The sequence below is a fragment of the Onychostruthus taczanowskii genome, unplaced genomic scaffold (assembly GCF_017590055.1).
Source record: "Onychostruthus taczanowskii isolate IOZ18803 unplaced genomic scaffold, ASM1759005v1 scaffold41, whole genome shotgun sequence".
Lineage (NCBI taxonomy): Eukaryota > Metazoa > Chordata > Aves > Passeriformes > Passeridae > Onychostruthus > Onychostruthus taczanowskii.
In genome coordinates this window covers 3379068-3405738 of record NW_024501571.1, presented here as the reverse complement: position 1 = coordinate 3405738, position 26671 = coordinate 3379068, and the positions used below count along the sequence as shown (strand labels likewise).

At 36.4% G+C, this 26671-nt stretch overlaps 1 protein-coding gene across 2 annotated transcripts in view; it reads right to left on the bottom strand.

The window, feature by feature from the left end:
* Positions 1-26671, bottom strand: part of UPF2 (UPF2 regulator of nonsense mediated mRNA decay) — a 52013-nt gene that overhangs the window by 8197 nt on the left and 17145 nt on the right. For both annotated transcript variants that reach the window (XM_041413361.1, XM_041413362.1), the window contains exons 9-20: positions 21931-22039; positions 20637-20750; positions 19281-19397; positions 14175-14360; positions 13447-13650; positions 12554-12829; positions 10976-11159; positions 10189-10328; positions 9049-9153; positions 8047-8145; positions 7207-7374; positions 2757-2898 (exon numbers count right to left, since the gene is read on the bottom strand). In XM_041413361.1, the coding sequence (XP_041269295.1) occupies positions 2757-2898; positions 7207-7374; positions 8047-8145; positions 9049-9153; positions 10189-10328; positions 10976-11159; positions 12554-12829; positions 13447-13650; positions 14175-14360; positions 19281-19397; positions 20637-20750; positions 21931-22039 (1844 nt within the window). The remainder of the gene's footprint in view (positions 1-2756; positions 2899-7206; positions 7375-8046; positions 8146-9048; positions 9154-10188; positions 10329-10975; positions 11160-12553; positions 12830-13446; positions 13651-14174; positions 14361-19280; positions 19398-20636; positions 20751-21930; positions 22040-26671) is intronic.

The window sequence follows — 26671 nt, the reverse complement described above, 5'->3', positions numbered from 1 at the left end:
TTACCAAGCTAAGTTAATGCTTATTAAGTATCCAATATAATTACAGATACATCACAGGAGGTAACCTCTGCCAATCTGTTAATACATCTAATGGAAAGTATTCCTACAGTCCACCTGAGCAGGGATCTACCTTACTCAGCAAACAGATGGGATAAATGAAGGGGAAAAGCGGAATAAGCTGTTAAACAGATTATGTTTGAAAGTCTGCTCTGTCTGGTTCTCCAGTCTCTGGTAATCTCATTGGAGACACACACCCATCACCTGCTGCACACACACTGCTCTCAGTGGGGCCAAAGCAGAGACAGATGAGGTTCCCTCACCATTTACAGAATGCAGGTGAAACGTTCAGTGAAGTTATCCACCCAGTCTTGGAGAAACTGGGAAACTGTGACTGATTCAGTATCTGTGTCAACAGCCAGTGTGACCCTTGTATCCATGCTCTGTACTCTGAATTCAGCACCTGGCAAAGGCAGGCACTGAACACACTGACAGCCCATGTTTGTAAACATCATGTAATCAGCCTTCCCAACAGCCCTGTGTGCCAGGAGAGAGCTCTGGGGGCAATGAGGAAAACCAGAGGAGGGTACCCTGCCAGGCAGGTGTGAGCAGCAAGCAGGGAATGAACAAGCACATGCACATCTGCCTCTTCTGTTTTCCACACAGCAGGTGAAAGGAAATATGGGACTGGGAAGTCCAGAAATGAAGAATGTAACAGAAGGCAGAGATGGCAGGGGAGCACAGTGTGTTTTCTAGGCTGAAGGCACATCACCAAACCTCCTTGGTTTTTAAGTGAAGAAAAAAAATTAATCTGCACAGAAAAGTACCAGTCTAAACTAGAGAACCACCCAAGTTCCTAAGAGTTCTTTAGATTAAAAAAAATCTTTGTAATATACTAAGCTCTGCTGAAACATTAAATCTTTATCTGATACTACTTTGAAGTACACTGGTGAATTTCTATCTATTAGCTACCCTGTGCAGATGAAAAGAACAACAAGTACATGTGCAAACGTTGGGACAACCCTGAGGCATTCTTTCAGAAATTGAGAATTCTTCATCCCTCCATAACTTCAAAGCTTGAAACAGAAATTTAAACCCAACACTTTCGTTCAATGACTCTTCAAAAGTAACAATCAACAGCACAAAATCTAAATAAAAAATTGTTCCAAAGGTGAATGTAATTTGGTCTGTTTAATTTAGCCTGATTAAAAGGTCCTTCTTAGTTTGGCTTTACTCTGTACATTACCCAGGTTAAGATGCATCAACAGCTGTTTTAAAAAGGGATGTCAATTATGGAAAAACCTTTTGCTTTTGTGTTGACTTCCTTCCTGTATTGTTTTATCCACAGCAACTAAATAAAAATCTATGAGAAAATTTTAAAAAAGCCTATTTCCAGTCATCAATTCCCAACAGAAATAAATCAATGTGATCCTTTTTTGGATAAAAAGCACAATTACTCACAACAAAGTCCTAGATTAAACAGGTTCATTTTAGATATCAACAAAGTCATACAATGGTATAAAACCCAAATGCCTTGACCAGTACAAATATTAGAAGTATCTAATGAGGAAAAACCTACCAAGAGTCTGAGAGAAGCACTAAAATGTCTAATTCTAGTCTCTCTCCACCTTTCTCACAAGTGGGCTTTATAAGAGCAGAGTGTCTCAGGAAAGTTTCTGAGCTAATTATCATGTTTAACAATAAGAATATATTGTGTTACCACTTCAGAGCTCTGCAGACACTCACTTTGGAAGACATTCCTTTTTACAATTACAAGTTTAGTTCTGGTACTATAAAAGTTCTGCAAGAAGTACTGGATTCCACAGTGTTTTAAAATTAAAACTGCCTTAATTTCCCACTTCTTGATGAACAATGACCTTTCACTAAATGCCTTAAATGAGATTTCCTGCTAATTAACTACTTACACTGTGATTACCACCAGACTACAACATCTTTACAAAAAAAAAGCAGAGCAAAAACTTCTGAGATGTTAAATGGGAACAGTAACATAAGACATCAGCTTTATTGGTCTGGTTTTGTTTACTGTCTGAGTAAGCCAAGGGAAGTTGAATCTGAAGAAAACCACAACCCAAAACAAACCACCCAACAACTAAACACACAAAGTGCACCTGTTTGGAGACTGTATGAGCTGTATTGACTGTTTGCTTCAATCTGTCCAGGTTCCAAAGTGCCTGACTTGCATGTCTTCAAAACACAAGTAATCATGTAATCTGTACCAACCCCTCACTTTGTTAATATATGCTTACGCTCCAGATTTGAGGATTCCTAGAACCTTTACAATATGAAGCTGAGGTAACATTTTATATTTCTCTGGTGAAGGTTACCTCGGGGTTTGCAAGACTAAGGAGCCTAAATATTATTAATATATAAAACACCTATTAATAGCTTAAATGCAGAGCTTAAATTGCACAGAATTCATCTTGCAGTAAACATCACACTGATTTTGTATTACCTTAATTTTAAAGAACTATCTCAGTTCTTCTCCTTTCCCCAACTAAATGGAAACACTGAAATTTGAGACACACTTGAAAATTCCTTTTCATGGCACAATCACAAAAACTTCAAGTATAAAGACCAGGGAGGAAATAATAAATGACTAAAATCAAAATACAGGTTTCCCATAAGTACTGCAAATCAATATTTAGAACTTCAGCTGCTAATCATCACAAATAATGCTTTCAGCAGATCCATAAAGGCTCCCCTGAAAATCAAACCTAAATCCTTGGTGATTCTCTTACCCTGATAGTCCTCTTGTTCCTGCCGTTCATTGATATCCAGAGTGAGCTTTTTCATCCTCATTCTCTCCTCCTGTTCTGCTTGCTGTTGGTTCCAATGGTTTGCAGCAAGTTGGGAAGACATCGGTACATTTAGGATCTTAAACTGCAAATGAAAGTAAGTTTTTAAGTGCACATCAGAGGAAGAGATTTGCTGGTTTGTTTTGAACCTCTAATTCACATAAAGCAGCACGAGAAAATGCAAGACACAGAGAAACACAAAAAAGGCCAAGTTCAAAACCTATTAGACAGTATTCATGTGAACAAAACTGACTGTCCTTCCTTAGGAAGGCACAGCCATATGCTTCATTCTTATTTTCATACCAGCTGATTTGCCCACTGGGAATTGCCCTGGTCTTGAGGTAAAAGCACCACAGCTGGTTCAGAAAGCTGCATCTCCCTCTTCAGCTCTCTTCCTTCCAAAGAGATGAAGTCCCCTGAGCAGAATATCTACTACTATCCCTTGTGATAACAGAGGAAAAACATTTCAGACATTCTCTGGAATTCCCTGGCCAGTACTTTTCTTTTTAAGAATAATTCTGGTTCCCCAGTGCTTCTTCTTAGTTTAGAGACAACCATGGTGTCAGATTAATCTTTTCCTCCTCCCCCATACCCAAATGTGCCCACCACACATTCTGATTTAAGCACCCATTATCTGATTTGCCATAAGGCACACCAGGTAAGCTTGGCACTCCCACAGAAGTACCCTCTCTCTGGAAATCCAGCTGATATTTTCAGGAAGGTGTAGGGAAGGTGATTTATTTTTCCCCAGACTCAGAAAATCCAATTTGTTACTTCTACATATCTATTTTTTTTTACAATTGTTCCTGAACAGAGAAATAATTCTTAATCTGAGCCACAACTGAAACAACAGTTCTAAGAAAATCCTAATGCTAAAGTTTGCAAACATTTAGAAAAATCTCTCTTCCTCCTTCAACTCCATGTCCTTTAGAAATAAGTATTTCTATGCCATAAGAAGGGTAATGCACTTAAGGATAATCACTCTCAATATTCCACAAACTACTCTGAATCCTGCTCCTTGTTATTTGTCATGGGAGATCTATTTCCAAAGAAACAGAAGTAAATTTCTAAGTGTTCTTTTCTGTTACACTGTCAAAAGCTGCAGAGAGAGATAAATTATCAAAACCTCTGCTGAGAACATTTAGAGTAAAAGCAAAATCCTTACCACCTGTGGTTAGTATTTAATGCAATAATCACTAAACAGTCTCAAGGTATCTCAGAGAGTAATGCCCCACTAGCAGCAGTGGTGAGTGTGAGAAGACTCATGAAGCACTGGAACATAAACTATCTTTGAAACAGTAAAAACAGAGTCTTGCAAAGATCTGAGAAAAACTTGGGTGCAGTAAATCCCTAAACCCTACCAACTACACGATGAATTTAGATGAGATTTTTTGGGGGGTTTATATTATACTGAATATAAATATGAGCTTGTTATTAAGGTGTGCAGGGAAGAACAGAAATGGAAGTTGAGATACCAAGAGCAAAGCAAGCTCTGGTTACTTATTGCTGAGCAGGCTGTGCAAGTTCCCAGATATCATCAAATGAACTTTACGTAAACTACACAAATAACTAATCCATTAGCAGCATTTCATGATAAAAATCATTCCTCAGCTTCACCATTAAGCTCCTCATCCATTTTAATATGTCCTTTGTGTTTTCTCTGTTCTATGGATTTATCAGCTAAATGGGATTGGTATTTTCAAACAGGATGCTTAAAGTAGAGAAAGAAAACTGAACTATAGAAGGGTGTAAATGAGAGAAAGAGATACAGAAAAAACAACAGCCTGGCAATTAACAAAACACCACTGAGTCACTATCTCAAGGCAATCAGCTGCCACCTGAAATCAAGTCACTGATGACAATTACTACATGATATGATGATTACTGAACAACTGAAACACTTCCAATTTGCAAATATGAAAAGGTGTATCAAAAACCTTTTATCAAATCTGTGAGATGGGGACAGGACAGAGGATTTCACTTTAAGGATGTCAAACTGAAGGAAGATCAAAAATCATTATTCAGAAGACCAGACCAACAGATTTTATAAAAATGCCATGAGATAAAGATGTGAAGATATAAATGAGAAAAAAATTCACAATCAGAGAGAGATTTGACCATTCCATGGATATTATCATTCTTTTACGGAGCCTTGCTAAAAATCTTTCAAAGGAAAGGTAATCTTTTGTCTTAGGCAGTAACCAAATTTCTTGACTTTCTTTTTTCTGTCTATATCTCAATTTAGTTCATACCTACCTGGCATAAAACTTCAAAGGGTGTTAGGTACAGCTCAGCTCTGATCCCTTACGATGCCAACTTTATTTCCCCTTGCTCTCTCATGGCATATGGATAAATGACAATCCCATAATGTTAATTTCAAACAACCATGTTAGATTCTACTGCTACTAGTTTTCTATGTTTGGAGGATAAAATGTGGTGTCTTGTCACTATCAGCCTGCAATGACCATTAATTTGGATATATGCAGCTGGTAAATACCAATCAGTTGCTCTTGTATTACTTCAAAAAAACTACTTGTCAAGGCTGCACTAAAATCTGGGTGGACACTGACATGTCAACTGAGTATTTGGCAACTGGGCCTCTACTACCAAATGTTACCCTCGGGAAGGAAGCACAGCACTTCCATTTTTCTAACACTTCTTGTTTCAGGAGCACCACTGACAAACAACACAGAGGATGAAATCATTACTAGCCAAGCAAGCAAGTAGGCTGATGTCATTTATCACTCTGGTGACTGTGCAGATGAAGTTACTGACAGCTTCCCAGGCTGCTGCAAACTTCTTTTAACTGTTTTAAAAATCTGGAAGTTTACAGCTCTAGTTTAACAGCAAATCACTTCAAAACTCATTGCACATTCTGCTCATCCAGATTTAAAATAAAGCATCGTAAGAAGGAATCATTATTTTCTTTTCAACTCCACCTCTTCTTTCCTGCTTATTTTTCTATTAAAACCCTGTACTAAAACACATTTTTTTTCTGAATACAGAACTATGGACAAAGAAGCCTTTCATTAATTCAAGAGCTGAAGGAGTCTATAAAGCAACTGTTTTCTACATTTCTAGAAACACTGAGAGGAGTTTTGGCAGGAAGAGCCTACTCCAAAAACCAAATATTGGGGGAGGAGCAGGGAAAACTCCTGAACAAGTTCTGCTTTCTTTCTAAGTCACATTTCTGCAATACTTTCCCCTTTACATGGAATATGAAGATCCCAAAATTCCTTGTAACTACAGATACTCCTAGTAAATGATTCTGAAAAAGCTAAACAACATTTTTTAAGAAATGGAGTTTTCTTGAGCCCCTTCTCAGACCAATGACCACAGTTAAAAATCTCCCACTCTGAGCTGTTGCAGAACTTTGTATACCACATTGAAGTTCCAGGAAAACAGAATAACCACTTCCTACATGGATTTTTGAAATGTGTTTCATATGAACGAAGAGAAGGAGCCTGATTCAGGTTTATACACCCCAACAGCTACACTACTGTCACAATTTAGGTAACAAATGTAAAAACCAAGTAATGACATGGATCTAAACACTTGAAAGGCTCAGATAGATGGTATGAAACGATTCCTTAGGTATGCTTTCCATATAAATTCAGAGTAATTTATTTTCATCAAATTATACAACCAAAATGAAGATTTCTTTAAAAGCCCTAAACCATGACAAGAAATACATGTGGAATGTGTTAGGTAGAGATTTGTGTACTGTGCATTTGCTGAGCTACAAAAATTCAAACATACACTGGAGAAAAGAGCCAAGACTAACATACAGCTTAGCTGCATGAAGCAAGGAGTTAGTTTGTTTTATCAACCTCATTTCCATTTAAGTTTCTCCAAGAGATTCACTCTATGCATTCTGGAATAATCCCCTAACAGTGTCTTCAAGGATAATGACTTTTTTCTTTTTGCAAGTTGAATAAATTCAGCCAAGTGGCAGTTACTCAGGAAATGGAATTTAGCAATGACCATATATCTTGATTTGAAGCTGAAAGTGTTTTCAGGAAAAGCTGTAGAATCTTAAAAGATTCTGGAATATTGCTTTTTCTTTCTAGTCCTTTCAGTGTTCAGTGGCAGTTCACCAACCACATCTCTTCATCTTCCACAACTATATCTAAAATACATATAAGACCTAACACTGACCTACTGGAAGAATCACCAAATGTAAATAGTCATGGTATAATCTGACCACAGAATTTTTCTACATCATTTCTATTAACAACCAAAAATTCCAAGAAATTATATATGGTATTTCCCATGTGTCAAAATGAAGTTGTCTGTATCTGATTTTGAGAAATGAAAGAAGAAATAAAAAATTCTGTGTTACTTTTTTTGAAGTGAAAGGTCTTTATTTATTTAAACAGCACATATTCCTTACCTGCTGTTTGTTGCCTTTTCTTGTTAACATGACAAATGGCATTGTGTCCCCAGACTCTGACTCTCCTTCCCCACCTCCAAGTGGGGGGCCCTTCTTCAGCTGACTTTTGAGATGCAGAGGAATAGCAACATCCAGCTGATGCACTTTAACAGATTCACCACTCCGTTGCTATGAAAAAAAGTGAATTCTATAAATGATCAGATGCTGACACAGTCAGCTGGAAACATTCATATTTTCACAACTGAGAAAAGGTTTAACCTTCCAGGAAAATGAATATATAACTACATTTATTAGGCTTATTATATTTTCCTTTTGTTTTCCTTGCTTGTGAAGAAGAAAGTTACAGGGCAATCTCTTAGGGAAAGAAATCTAGAGACCTGATGAGACACACTGTAGAATGTACATTCTTAATTCAAGATTCTTTTTGTACATCTTAATAATACACTTATTATACAAGGCTTGATATACTCAATACTGAAACATTTACCAGATGTGACTAAGAAAACAAAGTACTAAAAGCTTATGCAAACTTCAATGTAGCTGGATTTTAAGCCTGTTAAAACCTAAGATAAAGTCAGAAGTTTTGCACAGTATCTGCTGCATTCATTACTCATTCTGTAAAATACATGTCAGTATGTCACGTATTCACTGGACAAACAATACATTTAACAGCTATTTTACTAAAAGCCAAACAAGTCAACTGCAGAAAAGAGGTTAAAACAAAGAAAAAAAAAGTCTTCATTCCTTTACTATGGTAACCTAAGCATTAATCACTTATTTACTTTAAGAAAGAAATCAACATTTAGCTGTACAATAAATTAAGAAAATAACTATTTATACCTGAAGATTTTCCAGCATCATTTTATCCAAGGCCTGAATGAAGTCCTCATCCTCTGCACAAGGGACATGCTTCAGTCCTCCTCCTTTAATCATTACTTCCTATGGCAATGAGAAAAAATTGTCCATTACATTAGTTTCAGAAATATGAATATTCAGTCTAGAAATAAGTGGAAAATATCCTTATTGCTTCTATATCATACACAATGAAAGGTTTATAGAAGCAAATTGTTAAAGAAAGAAGTTTTCAGTCTCGATCATTTTCTTGAAAGGCATATTTCCTGATTTATGGTCACTCATTACATTCTGACAGACTCATGTGTGTGTGTATGGACACATTCAAGATGTGGCAACAATAAAAAAAAGTCCCTATCCTTAACACACCTATTCTAATTCAATTTCCCATTAAGTCCATGAAGTTAGGTGGTATTTTCAGGAAAAAGACTACCCTTCAATTATTTGGAAAGCACAACATGACAACAAAAATGTCAGAAGTCAGCACCATAACACATTGTTCCATAATGTTCATTATTTCCTTACTATGTAACTGCAATTCAAGCTTAACCAGATGGGTTGTTTAGCTGCAAATGTTATAATCTGTCAATCCCAAATTTTTATTGTAGGAATTTCACACTTCTTGGCTTGTCTCCTTTTCTGAGATCTAGTGGAGTATAATTGGTTATCTTGTTGTATCCTACCAGTTTGCTACTATTGCAGACATTACAAAACCATCATTTACACAATATTTTCCAGTCTAGCTACCTGTGAAAGCTCACAGTCTTGAGAAAACACGTTGTAGCAAATTTGACAGCATAAAAATTTTCAAAAGGCAATAACCAAAGTATGCATACATGAAAATAAGCTATAAAATGTATCTGAAAGAATAGCAGGAAGTGTCCGTGCTGTATTTTTCCAGATATGTTATGAGCAGCACTGGCAAAAAACACTGAGTAAAGAAAACCAAAGATGCAAATTTAATTCACTTATCTCCAGCTCAATACATACTGTATTCTCCTCATCAGTTTCATTTTCCTTATTGGAGTCCGTAAGATAATCGGTGTTCTCTTCCTCCTCTTCTTCACCCTCTTCTTCCTCATTGTCAGAGCCCTCCTGAAACATTCAATTTTAACTGCTGACTATTTTAAAACAAGGAGGACAGCTGGTTCCTCAAACGTTTTCCTAAACTCTTCACGTTGCTTAGTTAAGTCTTTGTAAATTTGTTTGGTTTTTATTTAGTGTGTCAATCTGAACTCAGCTTTATTAGTAATTTCACAAAAGTACAGCAGAAAACTGGGACTGGTGGCTGCTACACACTGCCACGCAGAGGGAACTCCACAGGAGTTGGAGGAATGGACTGGCAAGAACTCATGAAGTCCAAAGAAGGGAAATACAAAGATCTCCAGAGGTGCCTTCTCCACCCTGCTATTGTTTCTGATTCTATTGATACTAATTTGTGGGTGAAGGCACAAACCCAGCCAAACTTCAGAACCTTTAATGCTGAGAGACATCTATGGAAAGAAAGTTTATTAATAAATCAGCCAGCCCAAGCATATGGAGAAAAACTGTTCTCTGTTTCCTTGATGAACTCATTTTCTTGTAACAATACCATTATCATGTCAACTTTGCTGTGTCATAGTGACAAATCAGAATTTCTACGTACTTGTGGTTTTTTTTATTGGCTCCACCATTTTTGATTGTAAATATTATTAGCACAGTAAACAAGGAAGGTTTTATGCTCCATAAATCTTTTATTTATTCATATTGCATAGACATACCCTGAACACCTGTTGTTTTTTCCTAATGACTGCTTTGACATTTAGTCAATACATTTGCTAAAACAGATAAAGAAAGTCATCTGAAAGTGAATTTTTTTTCATGCCAAAAGCTGGAGGTATCTTCTTGCTGAGAAGCAGCACATGCCCTGAGCAAAGCTGTCAGATTCAAGTTTCTGCCAAAATAAGGAATAAGCCTCAGACAGTCAGCTTTCCACATACACGGAATTGGGATGGGAATATCCTCACAGTACTGACTGGGCTGTGCACACCCAGATTTCACCTGCTAGCTCTGACTTAGAAGGGCTTCAGAGAGTAGCAAGCAATCAAAATCACTTCTTTTACATGAGGCAAGGTAATTTATTAAGCTCACCTCTTCTTCTGGCTCATTTACTTCACTTTCATTTCCAGATTGTTCCTCTGTCTCTGCTCCACCTTCCTCCTCTTCTTCATCCTCTTCCAGATTCTCTCCTTCTGTAATGGAATCCTTGGAATCTTTGTCATTGACAATTCCTGAAATGTGCAAAAAGATAAAGACTTAGAAGATTAGAACACACATAACCACTCAAGTTATATGTGGAAGATGTCAAAAGTCCATTGTTACTGAGCACTAAAACTTGTATTTGACTTCTGAATGAAACATTTCCTGTATAGTTAGTTTAGACATAAAGGGTAATAATGTCCTGTCAGAAAAGGAGGAAAACTTTAGAGAGACTGTTTAAACATCTCCCAGAGAACAGAAGAAGCTGTTCAAACTGCCTCAAAACACCCTCAAACTAAATATGGACTGCCAGCCCAAATATTTTCTCCTGGAATTAGTGTGATTACTACATTTTTCTGATTAAATTAATTATTTTATTCCCCATATTTTGCACCATGTGACTCCATAAATTAATACACACACACTTCTGCTCTCCAAATACTGTTAAATTAAGAGCATTCATACTATTTTTCACAACATCTATTACTGTAGAGTTATGGAGATTCTGTATATCTATGATGATTAGAAAGAAACATGCAAAAAAGGTACAAAAATATTTCTATCATGAGAATAAATGATGATAACAATAACAACAGTTACCTCTAACCAACATAAAGAGACAATTTTAAGATCTACAGGAATTGCCAAAAATACCATACTCCCCTTGCACATTTCTTACCCAATTTTATTAAGAATTCTCGTTCCAAGTCTTGCACCTGTCTGACAGCTTCTTCCAGAGAATTGCAGAGCTTTATCTTTGGTCTCAGCAGTTCCAGTGTATCACTGATCATATAGTCTATGTCTATAGGAAAAGGGTGGTCTTTTGTCCAAACATCCAGACTTTTTTTCCACCACACATAGCGCTGGAATATCAAATATTGAAATCAATTATATGCAAAATGATATTTATAAACCATTTAAGTTATGAAGTTTAAAATGCCATGTTTATACAGTAAAAAATGCAAAAGCTTTCATGTCACTACTCTTTCATACAACTATTAGATATTTTGGTATCACTAAAACTTGTTTGATAACACTGGCTATCACAAGCATTAAGAATCATAACTACTGTTATACATATGAAGACTCAAGAAAAAAGCCCCGACAAGAAAGTGCCTTCCCATGGTAAACTTTTTCTACAAGAGATGACCTTTTAACAGCCAGCCAGCTTTCAATTCCTTCCCCCAGATGTTTTCAAGAAAACTGATTTCCCCAAAGGCATTTTATGGGGAAAAGAGAGAAAACATCATAAAAAAATCTCAAGACTGCAGCCAGCTTCAACTGCCTTATCCAGTTTGCTTTACAATAAATTCACATAAACCTCTTACAGTGACACTGTAAAAAATTAATGCTGATTTTAAGTGAACCTAACAGTAGAACTTGAGAACCAAGGTGCTGCAAAAACTGCATCTGAAAATAAAGTATGAATAACAGAATCTTACTTAAAAGATGACATGCTCAAGAGGAAGGCTTGCTGAAATTATGAGGTGTAATAGGAATATGATGATATCTTCCCCAAAACTTTTCCTTTTGCATTTAAAAATCAGACCATATCATACTGTGAGCAGCCTGGTCTAGTGGAAGGAGGCCCTGCTCATGGCAGGGGGTTTGAACAAGGTGATCCTTGAGGTCCCTTCCAACCCAAACCATTCTGAGGTTCTACACTTCAAAACACCATTTTACATCTTACATGCAGATGAGTGATTTGTATCCTTAAAGTTTGAAATAAGTTATCACCTTGATTTTAATTTTTTAATACCCTTGCTTTAGTATAATTTTTAGTATAAATAAATAAATAGAGAAAAGCAGAAGGAATAAGAAATTAAATCCAGCAAGTTTTAGCATGAATTCCATGGTCTGGAATTCCTCACTTCAAATTATGAAATATTTCCCCCACTTCATTACAGTTATTGAGTCAGAACTTTCTTTGCTGCAACTAGTGCCCATTACCTCTCATCCTTTCATCATGCATGCCTGAGAAGTATCTGATTCATCTTTCTCTACAAAAACCATTAGCTGAGGACAGCAGCCTAAATAATCTCTTCTTCAAGTTCAGCAAACCCCAATGTGAGCACTGAGCGCCTCCAGATCATTTTGGCATAACTCAACATAACATATCACTTGAAACTAAAACTGCTACCAGACAGACAAGATTCTACAAATTACAGTACTAGAGAACAATGCGATAAATATGTACCAGACTGACTTATATTAGCTTGTTAAAGAGCTTTACAGATCTGCATAAAATTTAGAATACCTGAAAATATACAAGGAAGCAATCAAGTTTCCGCTTGCTGGATCCTCTGTCAAAATACTGCCCACAGGTATCGAGGATAGTACAGACAAGTCTGATTCTGAAAAGATGTTCTGGAGGGTCCAGTGGACTAGGACTGCCATCAGGGTTCACACCAAACGAGGTGAAGGAATACAGAGTTCTAAATATTACAGCTGACTCCACCATTCGGTAATTGTAAAGCTCCCCCAAAAACTTGGCACTGCTGATCCGCCGTTGGTTGAACTTTGGTTGATTAACCTTTATCAAAAAAGAGCAAAAAAATTCACTCTATCATGCAGACACAACAGAAAATTAAAAAAACCCAACGAACATTTCACAAAGGAAAAGATGTATAAAAAAGTTGACAGAATTTCTTATAATAAAAGATGGTTATTTATGGCTACATACATTACATGAAAGTAAACATTAAAAAGAATTATGAAAGCTGGTCAGCTAGTAAGTTCCAATACATTTAGCATACACTCCATCTTAAATTTATGATGATTTTTCAGTCAAAGAAATATTGTAATTATAACAGCTTTTAAAATATGGACTGGTCTCCAAAGTTACTGGAAGTTGTGTAAATCTGTCTGCACTGTCAAAGAATAAATTTCATGGCCTTACTATGATAAGGGATGCAAAACAATTGTCTTAAGTCATGTTAGTTTGGTTTTGTTGGGGTTTTTTTGGTACAATTATTCTATTAATTTAAATAAACTTATACAAAGCAAGTAGAAAAGTCATCAGACCAAAAAAAAAAAAAAAAAAAAAGAGAGAGAATCCAAGGATTCATTTATTTAAGCACAATTATTTTAGTTTTCCTTTCAACAACATAAGTAGATGAGAATAGCTTAGCAAGGATACTGATTGTTTACCTCCATTCCTAGTCGAATATCCTCTAGCACTCCATCCACAACATGAATTCCCACATCTTCCTGGTAAAGGACCAACCCTGCTAAGAGGTTGGCTACACAGTGAATACTATTATATTTCACATTCCAGATGTTGATCATACAGCATATAACATAGTCCTTAACTTCTGCATCCTGCCAAGGCAGCTTGCGCATCTGTCTCAGGACCTAAACCAAATTTTAAGACAAGCTTCACATTTTAGCAGGTAAAATATCAAGATGCTCCCTGTAATCCCCCCTCTCTCCTGGCTGGGATGAAATCCCTGTAAGCACCTGCAAACAACTTTGTTCTCCCTTCCAGGTATGCTCCAGACCTGCAGTGGCTATGGAAGACTTGATGTACACAACACAACTGCTGTCCTTGAGCTACTGATCAAGTTGTCCAAGGCTGTTCCATAATTCCCTTGCTCTTACAGTCTGTATTTAACTGAAGCCTTTTGTCCCTTACTCTCCCAACACAAGGATTCTCATCTCACTCTCCCTTTGTTCAGCATTTGATGCTTTTGAGAACACATGTCCACAACTAGAACTTCTACATGCTCCAATAAAAAAAATTAACCATTTTATTCATGAATATAAAAATGAACCCTCTTCCTTGCAACTAAAAAACCATGGCCTCCCCAAATCTTTTCTAAAGTTACTACTACATCACTTTCAGTAAAAACTGTATTAAAGATTTTGAAAGGATTTACCTTCTCTGTGGTGACCTTGGAGAGATCCTTGTAAAGAAGCTTACGGATATATTCCTGCAAAGGAGGACGTTTTTTCTTCACAGTTTTTTCAGCTGGAGGGGGATTACAGTAGTAATAGGCATTTTCTACCATTGTAACATAGCGTGCATCAAGATGCATTGCTTGTTTTTTCCTCATCATTTGCTCCTGGAAACAAATGCAAATGACCTGTTAGAGATGCTGACATGCCACATTTTCAAGCCAAAGGCTTTTAGAGATACATTTGGGATACAGTAAATATGAAGGGTTGCAGAAAAGTAAGTTAAAAGCTTGGGTAGAGAGAAAAAAAGACAAAGTATATATATATGGTTCTGTGTTGCTCTTTCCATGGTCAGTTTTCTTTATGATCCCTATTTTTATAATGGCTCACCTGTGGTAAAAAAGGTTTTGGAAAAGTATTTAAGATTTAACTCAAAATCTTAATGCTACTGTTCAGATAAATGGTTCATAAGACTATTAGGAACTCTGTTTAAAACATTACTTAACTAGATTTTACTTAACTAAAGTAGCTGAAATATTGACGTCTTGACACAAACACAGTGAATTATCGTAAGACTGGCAATCTACTTTGTACATCAGCATGTAACTGCAGAGAGTTTTTGATGGTTTCATATGAATTTCCAAAGGTTTAGACAACAGAATTTTCCTTATCCCATGCTCCATTACTGCTGTTCACCCAAGCAGAACTGACTGCAAGAAAAACAGTATCTACCATAAAGTAATGTGTCAGGAAAAATCAGACAAGTAAGACTTAGCACTCATTACTGTGCTTAATTGTCATGATTGTCCTGATATTCCTCACTTAATAAAATCTTTTCTCCACAGTTCACTTTAGATATGTTAGTTAAGGTTTATTTTGTGGAGTTTAAAAATTTCTTTTATCTAAAAATTCTGTACAAGAATGATAAAAGCAGTTCTAAGCTGCTGATTTTTAGTTAAAGATGAACTTAATTTCATTATTAAATACTTTTTAGGACGCATCTGTGTAGTTATATGTATATAGGTGTAATTCTGTAAGTGATCCTATATATTCTAAATCACTCTGTGGTGGTTCACCAGGAAAACTGGACCTGTGTAAACTTTATTAGCTGCTAAAAATTGGCTACACAGTAATTTATAACTCCAAATAGACAAACAAAATTAACATGTATGTACTGTTTCATCCCTACACACAAATGTTAATATATCCATTCAGGCAGTCCTGTAAACCAACCAAGAGTTTAAATCTCCTTTGAATATTGGTGAGAAGGCACTATTTTTCATGCTGGTGGCCTTTCCACTAAACTTGAACAATTTAAAATTTCTTCTATAAGGCAGACATTTCAGTTCAACTGAAATGTCAATGTACTCAAAGAGCTCCATAACCCCGAGTTTCAGCTGCTAATTCAATGAGGAACAGTAGCTTTGTGTAACATAGTAACCCAACAAATAATGTAAGTTTCCTCCTGGATTTAGTCATCTATCACCAGGAAGGTCTGCATCTGACACCAACCCTAAGGCATTTCATTCTTAACCTTTTCCACGACACAAATGGTCTTTCCTTTGATTCCCTGTGAGACTGTTCCTTTCCAAATGGGAAATTTCTGTCAGTAGCAGCACATTTTCCTACAAGCACCTAACAGATGCACAAGCACTTAACAACTGAGTACATAAATTGTTTTATGTACTCAGAGTAGAAAATTCCCAAACTTTACCATGTCATATATGTTAATGTTACCTTTGAAAATGTTTCACCTTTATTTTCTCTTGATAGATCAAGAGAAAATACACCTTTGCTGCCTTAAAAGCATTTATCATGCTATACTACATACTGAAAAATGAAGTGGGTCAAAGTGAAGCAGGACAGAGAAAATGGCAGAAGGGCTTGCAAGTAACATTTAAAACCCCCTAAACTACACAATTTGTGTATTTTCCATTATAAAAAGTTGTACATTTTACTGTAAATAATAGTTTATAATTAAAATGTTTCTTCCCTGAAGAGACAGAAAGAAGTCTCAACATCACTGTAATTTATTGAGTTATGATCAGTCCTGAGTGTGTGTTTTAATTGTAAGTGGATTGTATTAGTCTTAACCTCTACTTATTAAAAATCTTCAGCATTTCAAGAAACTGTTTCAGTCCTTTTTCAGCTAAGGCATCAGATGGACAGGCAGGAAAGAGAAATCATAACACTACACTGTTTGTAGTGATAAAAACCTTGATGCAATTCAGAAGTAAAAAGCAAGACCTATGGTCCAAAGTGCTTTAAGCCCATCAGCTATTTTGGGTCCTCATTTTTCTAGGCTAAAATGAAGAACTACACAGGTAAAGCCCTACATTTGAAGATTAGGTTTCTCTTTTTCCTTTGATAAAAACAGAGCACAATCAAGATTAAAGTACCCATGTTAAAATATTAAAACTGTTTGGGTTTTTCTTATTGGTGAGTAGCACAATCTTTCTGCATGTAGCATATGCTTTCTGCAGAAGCATTTCAAAAGAAAATCTGGTGACCATTAGGGAAAAAAAAAAGAAGTAACTAATCAAAACCTAAGCATCATGAGAATCAATTTTGGAAAGCATTTCAGCATGACTGCCATTTAAACATCAGATTTTAGCAAGATACTGAAACTGTTCAGCTCCTGCTTCCCTTTAATACCTGCACTGCTCTACCCTGCCACTCATTCTGATAGTTCAAAATGGAAATTTTTCATTTCCTGGAAGCACATTATTGTTACAGTGAATTAACAGTTCTCCATGAACTGCATTTACTTTGCCACAGCCTCTGCCTGTACAAACAACATCTCCCAGTTTTAACACCACCAGTAAAAGCAGTCACACCAAGAAGGAAGCCTACATGTACCTTCTGTGTATTTATTAACACAAGTGATCTGGCCCTAAAGCTTAAGATAATTGTCTAAATTAAAGGATTAAAAATGCATCAGGAAGCTTTTAATACCAGAATTTCAAATATTCTTTCAGCAAGACCACAACAGTATAATACAATAACTTGACATTTAAACTCAATTATGTTACACAAACATAGATCAAGATGAAGCTGATCTTCCTTTCAAAGCTCCAATTCAAATAATCCAATTCAAGTAATTCATTTATCAACTGATCAATCCCAAAGCCAATCTAGTTTTACATCAGTATTTTAAATTACATAAAGGACACTGAATTTGCAAGATTTGGCAAGAAGACCATTACTAGAAATAAGCATTGTCCTAATAAAAGAAGAATTTCTAAATAATCTGCAAAACATGAAGTAGTTCCACAAAACCAGGATATGATCACTGGAATAAGTTACTTAGTGCCACTAAATTAGCAATGCCCTTACAGAACACTTTACTTCTCAATAAGTAATTTTTCCTTAATTACTTTTAAAATCCATTCTTAACTATGACTTTCTTCTACACCAGGACAAAGCAACACTGTCTTGAATAGGAGACACGCAGCCTGTTTGGAATCTTATTACAAAATACATCATCAGCAGTAAAGATTAGGACCAATAATTATTTAGAGGATCAAGAGGCCTTAATTCTACCCATAAGAGCAGATCAGCTTTACAACTACTTGGATTTTTGCCACAAGATTCTTATCAGCTTGCTTTGGGAGAAATCTTTTCCACAGTTCACACTAACTTGTACCATGAGACTATGATCCAATTTGTGTAAGACTACTTAAGTCAAAATTAATCTCTGTAGGTTTTTTTAGTGGCATGTTAGAAAATGCAGCAATTAAGATGGATGCAGAATATAATTCTATTTAGCCTATTTTACATCTTAATAAATAGATATTCCAAACTTATTTGCCATCTTTCACCTTCTCCTGGTTCCTCAATGCATAAGAAAAGACTACTTATCCAAAACCTTGTGAGGCTTTAAGGCTCAGTAATTCAAACAGTGTTTGTGGCTTTTCTTGCACTTCACAGTTAAGCCATGTTTAGCATTCATCCAGCAGATTCCAGCAATCCAATCTAACAGTCAGCATTTTTATAGTGCATAACACTAAAAGCACTCAGTTACAAAAACCAGCTCTGGCATAAGTATTTAACTTTTCCTGACTTCTAAAACTTTTAACTACCATAAAGTGATAGCAATGAGTAAAATGTCTTTTAATGCCAATGGAACTGAGTTTTCAAGGGAAAAAATCCTTGATTATGGAAAGGAATATATTTCACAATACAACACATCAGCTGGCAAACCATTAGAAAATTGAGACTCAAACCTTTCAAGATACAAAGTGCACTGCTACAAAAAGCAAGAGCCAAGGAACTGGCAGTTAATTTACCCATCTCTTTCCTCTCATGACTGTACCACCTCAACAGATGTTCTGACATTCAAAGAGGTTCAGAAAAAAAACAGTATTTTGTGGAAAAGAAATTGTACAACAATATACCCAAGTATGCAAGTGCTTCTCCATTAACTAGAGCACAAGAAGAGAGATTACTGGTTTAAGAGAAAGTGAATCTATCTTTGAAAGTCTTCTTCAACCACGTCTGACTCGGTCTCTTGCCCTGGACAGAGAGTTTTAGGATTGTCTCCCAAGTCAGTAAATATATTTTTTCAGTTCTTGTTATTATTTATTCAGTTCTTGTTATTTTTAAGTCTTTGTCAGTACTTCTCCAGACTTACAGATCCCAATTCTAATCTTAATTCCTGATCTCTATTTCTAAAACTGCTTCTCTTAGCATCTTCATGAACTTTTTTTTTTTCACATTTAGAATCCCAGATCATTATACAGGGCATAGAAATCACCTCTTACACAAATGTCTTCACTTCCAGTTGAAATCATGTCTGGTTCTATTCACTACTATTTTTCCCCTCAAACACTATTTCAGGCGTGTTCAGGTACAGCTATAATACTCTTTCAACCTCATCCTCTGGGTTTGCCCTGTCTCTGAATTACTAGTAGTCCAAAAGCAATAGCTTTTTACTTCAGAAATTGAATTCCTTTTTTTACAATTTTTTCAAGTCATGAAGAGGTTTTTAGGTCAACTGGAGTTCTTGAGAATAATTTCAAAAACAAGTAATTGCTTTAACTCAGAACATGGCACCTTCCCCCATAAGACAACAAGTTTCCTCTTACCAAAAGAACACTGGTTCTTAGGTGAGATTCTGGTGATCTGAAGAGGAATCTTCCACAGGTTTCCAGCAAGGTACACGCCATTTCAATATGGTGATGAGAGAAGTCTGACAGAAGCATCTGGGATGGATTTACATAAAAGCACAGCTTGTTAAACATCTTTTTCAGCTGCAGAAAACATGAAGCTCTATCTGCCAGACTGGACACTCTGCTGGGGTGTTTCTTTATGGAATAAATGCCAATGAATTTCACTGATCAGATGTTAGGATGGGCAAGGCCCTGGCACAGGTTGCCCAAAGAAGTTGTAGATGCCCCATCCCTGGAAGTGTTCAAGGCCACTTGGATGGAGTTCTGAGAAACCAAGTCTAGGAGGAAGGAGTCCCTGTCTAAGACAGGGGGCTGGAACCAGATGATTTTTAGGTCCCATCCAACCCAAACCATTCTAAGAATATTTGACAGATTAGTCTCATTTTAACATTCTTATAAGAACAGTCTATGGACCCCAAATTTAGGCTTCAGAAGAACAGGATCTTTTCAAAGACCAGCATAAAAACCCCAACCAAACCACTCAATAATACTGCACAAGGGCACAGTAACCTCAGAGCACAGCTAACTGCACTGTTTTCAGTTAAGCAATAACTATAATTAATACAGCTTTGCATTTTACAGCATTTTATAGACAAGAGAGGTGAAATTATGAGTGATTATGATTTCTTTAGGAATTCAGCTTTGATATCTAACAAGTCAATGAATAGCAACTATTCATACAGAAAGTGATGTTAAGCTGTGAGTCTCAAGCATCTTTTATTAAAGGCACTTTTATTTTTTAAAACCTATTTTTAATTTGGGACTTGACATCAAGGTTTGAATGTTTATCCATATGCAAAGTGAGATGATGTGTGAGATTAATGTTTTCCAGAGATGTTTTTCTCCTCAACAAACAAAAGCACCTGCTAAAATGGCATAAAAGCCTCTCCCTGCATCACTGAAATGCTTTCTGCCTCAGTCTCTCTCCCTTATTGTTATTTTCTTCACAAAATCATTAATTGAAATCAACATTATGGAAGTTTTACAATGTACAGCAGATTAGTAAGTAGCAATGTGTGCCATACTTCCAAAGAAAATGATGTCCAAATGTAGAAGTTTATTTTAATGTATTCCTCCCATTAGAAGAGGTAAAACCTTCTAACTTCTACAGCAGCTATAAAAGTCCCCTCACACACGGCAGCCACAGACTCCAGGGTTTAAAACATCCCAGGTAATGAATTCAGGTAACATCAGCAGCAGGTAAGTGAAGGGGGATAGGATGGGGACACATTGTCAGCATACACAGGAGTACAGGGCTATCACAATACCAACCTTTAAACAGTGGAGAGTATCGTTTTTGGAGAACATCTTAAACTTGGTAAGCTCACCAATAAATCTCACAGTTTTATTCTTTGTTTCAATGTTGATCTGGTCCTTTTTTCTTACCTAAAAAACAACCAAAAATTGATGGTAGGCCCTCAAAAATATCCACTTCCTCTAAATTATTTTGATCTGAACATGCACAAAACACACCTGGGCATTCAGCAGTCTTTGGTACCATTTTGGTTCCTCAAGCTCCACCTTCACTTCTCACTGGGTTTCCTAAAACCCTCCCTACCACCTTGTTTCTTCAGAAGATTTTTAATTATTTTCCCCATCTCCCCACCCCCCAAAACAATTAATTCCTCTAACATACCTACAGCTACAAATCCTCCTCCTTGGCCCCAGTGAAGTAGTGATAAAGTATTCTAGATTCTGTATTTTCAGAATCAATAAGAAGTCTCTATGTGAATAGGGCCACCTGTACTATCCTCAAGGAAACATTAAATAGTGATGGTTTTTTAAAGTCAGATTTAGTAATGTGCAGACTTTTAAAATACATTCAGCATAAATTTAGGAACCAAACACAAATATATATCAACATCTAAACATAACCTGCAAAATAGAAAATGAGACCTGACCTATTCTAACATATTTCCCCAACAGAAAGAGGTTTTTCTGAGAATATTAAGATTCAAGTAAGTCTGAACAAATTATACGTATTTTTAATGTCAATATTAGAAAAAAAATTGAAATCTCTGCCACAGAGCTCAGAAAATGGTGAAGGAATCATCACTGTGCACCATAACAAGTTTGGTTATAAGAGTTAAAATGAAAGTGAAGGAAACTACACTGAAAAATACATTTGTGTGGAAAATTTTGATAGATGAAAATTGTAAAATCTAATTTTAATTAAATATTATATGATAATACTGATCCCTCCAATAGTAGCCTTGTAGTGGGAAATGTTAGAATAGGTCAGGTCTCATTTTAAAAGCAAGTTATTTATTTACAGAAAACTCTTAAAACAGATGGAGCAAAGTATCTAATTTTGTAACTGTTGTACAGCTCATTTATATAAATATGTAAGCATATATGGGAAGTTGCAAAAACTTCTCTTTTACAAAGACTTCTAAAGTTACAAAACTTCATCTTCTTTTTTCTCCAACTGCTGAGATGACAGAAAAATATGCACTGAATTTTAGAAGTAGTGTCTACACAATACAAAGTGGGTATTTTGCCCAAAGGTCAACTTATGAGATTAGTTGATCCAGTTTTAATAAAAATATAAATCACCAAAACATACATGGAACCTGAAATCGCCTCTCAGCATGGAACAGAGATCCTCTGCTACATCAGACATACAGGGATGCAATGTGGCAACCAGTCTTGCATAAAATGGTAGCAAATCCAATCTGCAAACAAAGGAGAGGATAAAATAGACAAAAATGTATTAATGTGTACAAATATAGGTACCACTTTACTTGTGAAAAGAATCAATGCACTGACAGAACTACACACATGCAATTTTTTTGGCCCACTTCAGAATGCAATATCACTTAAAAATAATGCAAGAAAGTAAACCCCCATATCCTGTTGGAATACTCCATAGTTCATTTCCTTTTTAACTCCTGACATAGGTAAAATGCTGAATACCATCAACTACAGAATTTGACTTTCAATAAATTACCAAACAGAAAGAAAATTTAGATCCATCTCAACACACAAAAAAAGGTTCTTACGGACAAGGCATGGGTTGTGGCAAGGTATTAATATTTTTTCTGAAAAGCAGAAGACATAACTAGGAAGGCAGAGAATATCTTTACTTTTAAGGTGGAAAACTCCTAAATGAATAGTAGTTATTACATAAAACAAAGCTGAGCAGATGTGATGTGGCCACTCATTTTCCAAAAACTCAGCTAACACTGCCACAAATGGTAATATTTCCAAGTTTTCTATAGAATTTCCTTATTTCCTTCTCTCTTGCCTTAATTACATGCCTTCACACACACTTCCTTTGCACATTTATGCAAACCAGCTGTGTATATATCAGTTTTAAATGCAGAGAAACCAACTGCACTCTGAGGCCTCATAATGTCATCTAACAAGCTGAAGGAAGTATTTTCGGTTTATTTTCAGAATGTTAAGTTAATGCAGTAAACAGATGAACTCTAGAACAAGCCAAAGTAAGTGGAGAGGAACATCTTAAATTTGCATGCTTCTACTGAGAAATTGCCTGTAAGGGAAAAATGCATCTTGAGTTTACACTTTATGCAGAATTAAGGTTTTCCCTAGTGCTCAGGAAAGGAAAACAAAAAGAAAAAATATGCTAACAAAAAAAACTCCAAAAGCACAGCTGATACACAGAGCTTGTCCTGGCACAAAGCATCAAGACAAAAACTCCAAAACAAAGCCATCACAACTGCCTCCCTTCTCCTTTTACGTTACTGCAGCCCATTTCCAAGACATTTAATACCCATTTACAGAAAGAGACAATTATGTATTTAAATTGTGGGTTAGAAGCATCAGAATATACTCCCCCCAAAAAGCATAGCCAGGCAGCCTCCTGGTAACACAAGACTCCTGGTGAAACATTGTGGCTGTCTCAGTTACCTATTTAACAGCTTTTATCTCTTCTGTTAATCAATAACTGAAGCAGTATTTACATTTTTCAAGCTTGTTGGAACACACAGTCAAGGCTGACTACCCACAGCAAATTACTACCATGTTATTAAGCATTTAGCCATTAACTTTGAGAGAAGTGAAAGTCTCACTACTTCACACACACCCACAAAAGCTAAACTACGAGAAGACTGTGGCTGAGCTAAGAGGGTGTATTTAACTGAGGGGAGTTCTGTATAGCAACTCTTTTAAAACAAATACCAGACAGTTTTATTCTGGTCTCAACAAGTACCTGCCTGCTGAGAGCTAATAATTTCATCTCTGTAAACTGAGTATACCTAGGGGAAAATTAAAGTCTTAGAGCACATTGTTGTTATTCCCTTGCAGGACACAAAAGGTTTCTTCATGGGGAAGCCTACTAAGACTGGGTATTTCTAAATAGGTGAAATATAATAAGGAAAAGGCTTGGGTTAATTATGCTGAAATTGGCAATCAGAGATTGAGTTTGTTCCCTCTCAGGGGAGACAAAAATTCATGCTCAGCAGTGGAGACATTCCAGTATCAGTGGCACCATCTACTGGTACATGCAGTGCTCTGTTCCCTTCAAAAGCATTTTTTCTCTGGAGAAGGGTGGGGAAGAACTTAACTAAAGCCCCACAAACCCCACAGCATTGCTTTCTCTTCCTGCTCTTCTGGTTATGGAGCAAGATCTGGCATCAGAGATGGGGCAGTCACTCTCTGCAGTACACTGAATATTCAGCCCCACAGTAAAAAGCACCACTTCTGACCATTGTCATTTAGACCACATACCATGGACTGAAATCTAGTCAGCTCTGGATCTCAGGCTCACATGAGCTAGACATCAGTAAAAAGTCTAAGAGCATATCTTTTTTCTACCATTTCAAATGTCAGTTTATTTTAAAAAGCCCAAACAAATAAAACCAATCATAAACCAACTTACAGAAAAACTTATCTCAAAAGTCCTAACTGCAATCTCTCTAAAATGGATGCATCCAAAATTTTATGCCCAGGAAGAGTGAAGGGGGCATTTTGTACATTTCCTAATTTCTCTGATTCTACAAGACAGCTTAAAGAATGAAGCAATGGAGCCAGAACTCCTGCCTCACAAGCACAATGATAATGGATAAAAGCAGTGCATGCACAGGGCTGAACAGGTACTAAGTGCCACCCACACTGCTCAGTGGGAAGAGAAGGATGATGTGGAATTGGAATGTTACCAGGGAAGCACTTTTGGCTTTTATTTCCTTGCCAGGACATAAAACTCGTTGATCTCAAGCACATCCCTCAATTTTATCCTCAACTGGAACAGGCCATGCAAACACTCATAAGTCGAGTTCAACTGAACAAAGAGAACCTTGCTACAGAGAAGTCTCAGAATGAAAAGCTGACAGGAAATACACAGGAGGCTTGCAGCTTTTGAATTAAAATGTGAACAACTATTTAACACTTAAGAAGCAGCTACACCTTCTGCATGAAGAACAACCAATAATAACACTAAAAACTTCCATGTGAACAACATATCTTTTGCTGCATGTAAACTTGCAGCACAGACCACCAATGATGGCAACATCAAAAAATACCCTAAGCCACAACAGCCCCTATATACTGCTTAACATTTATCTAGAATTGTTTAGAATTCAAAGCCTGAGAAAATATTTCAGAGTCCTCGTACTGGAGTAAAAGAAAAATATTTACAAAATTGCAGTATTCTGGTAAACCTAAATATTTCTGTGTACAGGAAAATAATTCAGCAAAGAACAACACAAAAAGGTCCTAAAGCTGTGAGCACTATGGGTTAAATCACTGCCTGCAGTCCTGGATTAAAAGGCTAATATTTAGTTTTAAATCAATCCTCCAATGCAAATGTGAAAGCCACTCGTATACTGGCATTGAAAAATCTTTTTAAAAGGCCTTCTGTTCTGTTGGGTTGGAGGTTCAAATCGCAGCTGAAAATGTAAATGTGATCCATTCATCAGTATTCAACAGAGCAGGGCAAAGATGCATTCTAACACTGATTTACAGTGAGCTGAGGAAGAAATGGCCTTTTTTGTCAAATTAAGTTTTCTGTCCTGAAGAATCCTGATTTGTCCCAATCCATCCAACCCTAGTGGTAGCAAGAAAGCTCCCTGGCAACACTACATAATGACTTTGATTTCACAGGGTCTGTTTTACACATCAAACAAAAAACCAGTCTTACACTTTCTTGATGAAACTGTTGTGCCTGCACATTTCCCAAAAGTGATCTCAGGAGAAGAAAGAGAACTTATTCTGTCACTGAAATACCTCATTATGGCTGCAAATAAAGCAGTAAACTTAAACAGCATTAACTGATATCCTTGGAAATGAAATGCTTTTTGAAAACATACTGCTTTATCCTCATCCTCAAGGACACTGCTCCTCTGAAGCTTTCACAAAAAGCCCTCCTCAAAAACATTAGCCTAACAAGCACTCTTCTCCCACAGTATCCCAGAGAAATATTGCAAAAATTTTTGGACTAGTAAAAACAAGTATGGAACAACAATAATGGAAGGTAAAGCCATATCATTGTAGTTCAGTGAAGTGATGCACAGCACAAAATCATCATTGATGCACAGAACACAAAGCCCCAAAGCAGTGTGTTACAGAATATACAGAATTTTCTACATCAGAAACGACTATGAATGCTGATTTGAAGACACACAGCAGAACTGCTCTTTTACCAACTGCAGTTTACTTAAATATTTGGGATAGGTTGCCCTTTCAAATTGCCTGCATCTATGGGCAGTTCAGCTGGTATTTACAATCCAGCTGCTTGTGTTCAGAACAAGCAGCTCAGTCAACATCCTGTTTCTCCAGCTGAATAGCCCAGAGATGGGCTCACCAATGCAGGAACAAAAACACAAATGAACTTAACATCTTAAAAGCATCAAGGTAGCTTGAGTATTTATTAGTCAAGTAGGTCCCAGAGCAGACAGCAGAAAAAGGAATTCAAAAAGAATTGTACACCAAATATTAGCACTTATTAATATTAGGAATAATTCATATTTATAACCAAAGCAGTGAGAAGATCAGCTGAGCCATTCACTTCAGTGTTAGCTCCAACTACTGGAGACCAGAACCATCACAAAAGCAGCAGCTCTTCGAGGCTATCCCACCATCTATCCTGCTCTGTTGAGGTCCATGAGAAAAGTTAGTATTTTTAAAATTATTATTACTTTTAATACAAATCCACAGGGCAATGGAATTACCACTGGGAAGATGACAAATCAATGGCAATGAGGAAACCATGTATGCTTCTAGGAGTTTATTAACTGTTCACAGTACAGCCTGATCACAGACAAATTTTTTAACAGTGCAATATATCAGGAATTTAACTTTTGCTTTCATGCCATCTATGAAATCACACTGCTGAACTTACAAGCCTT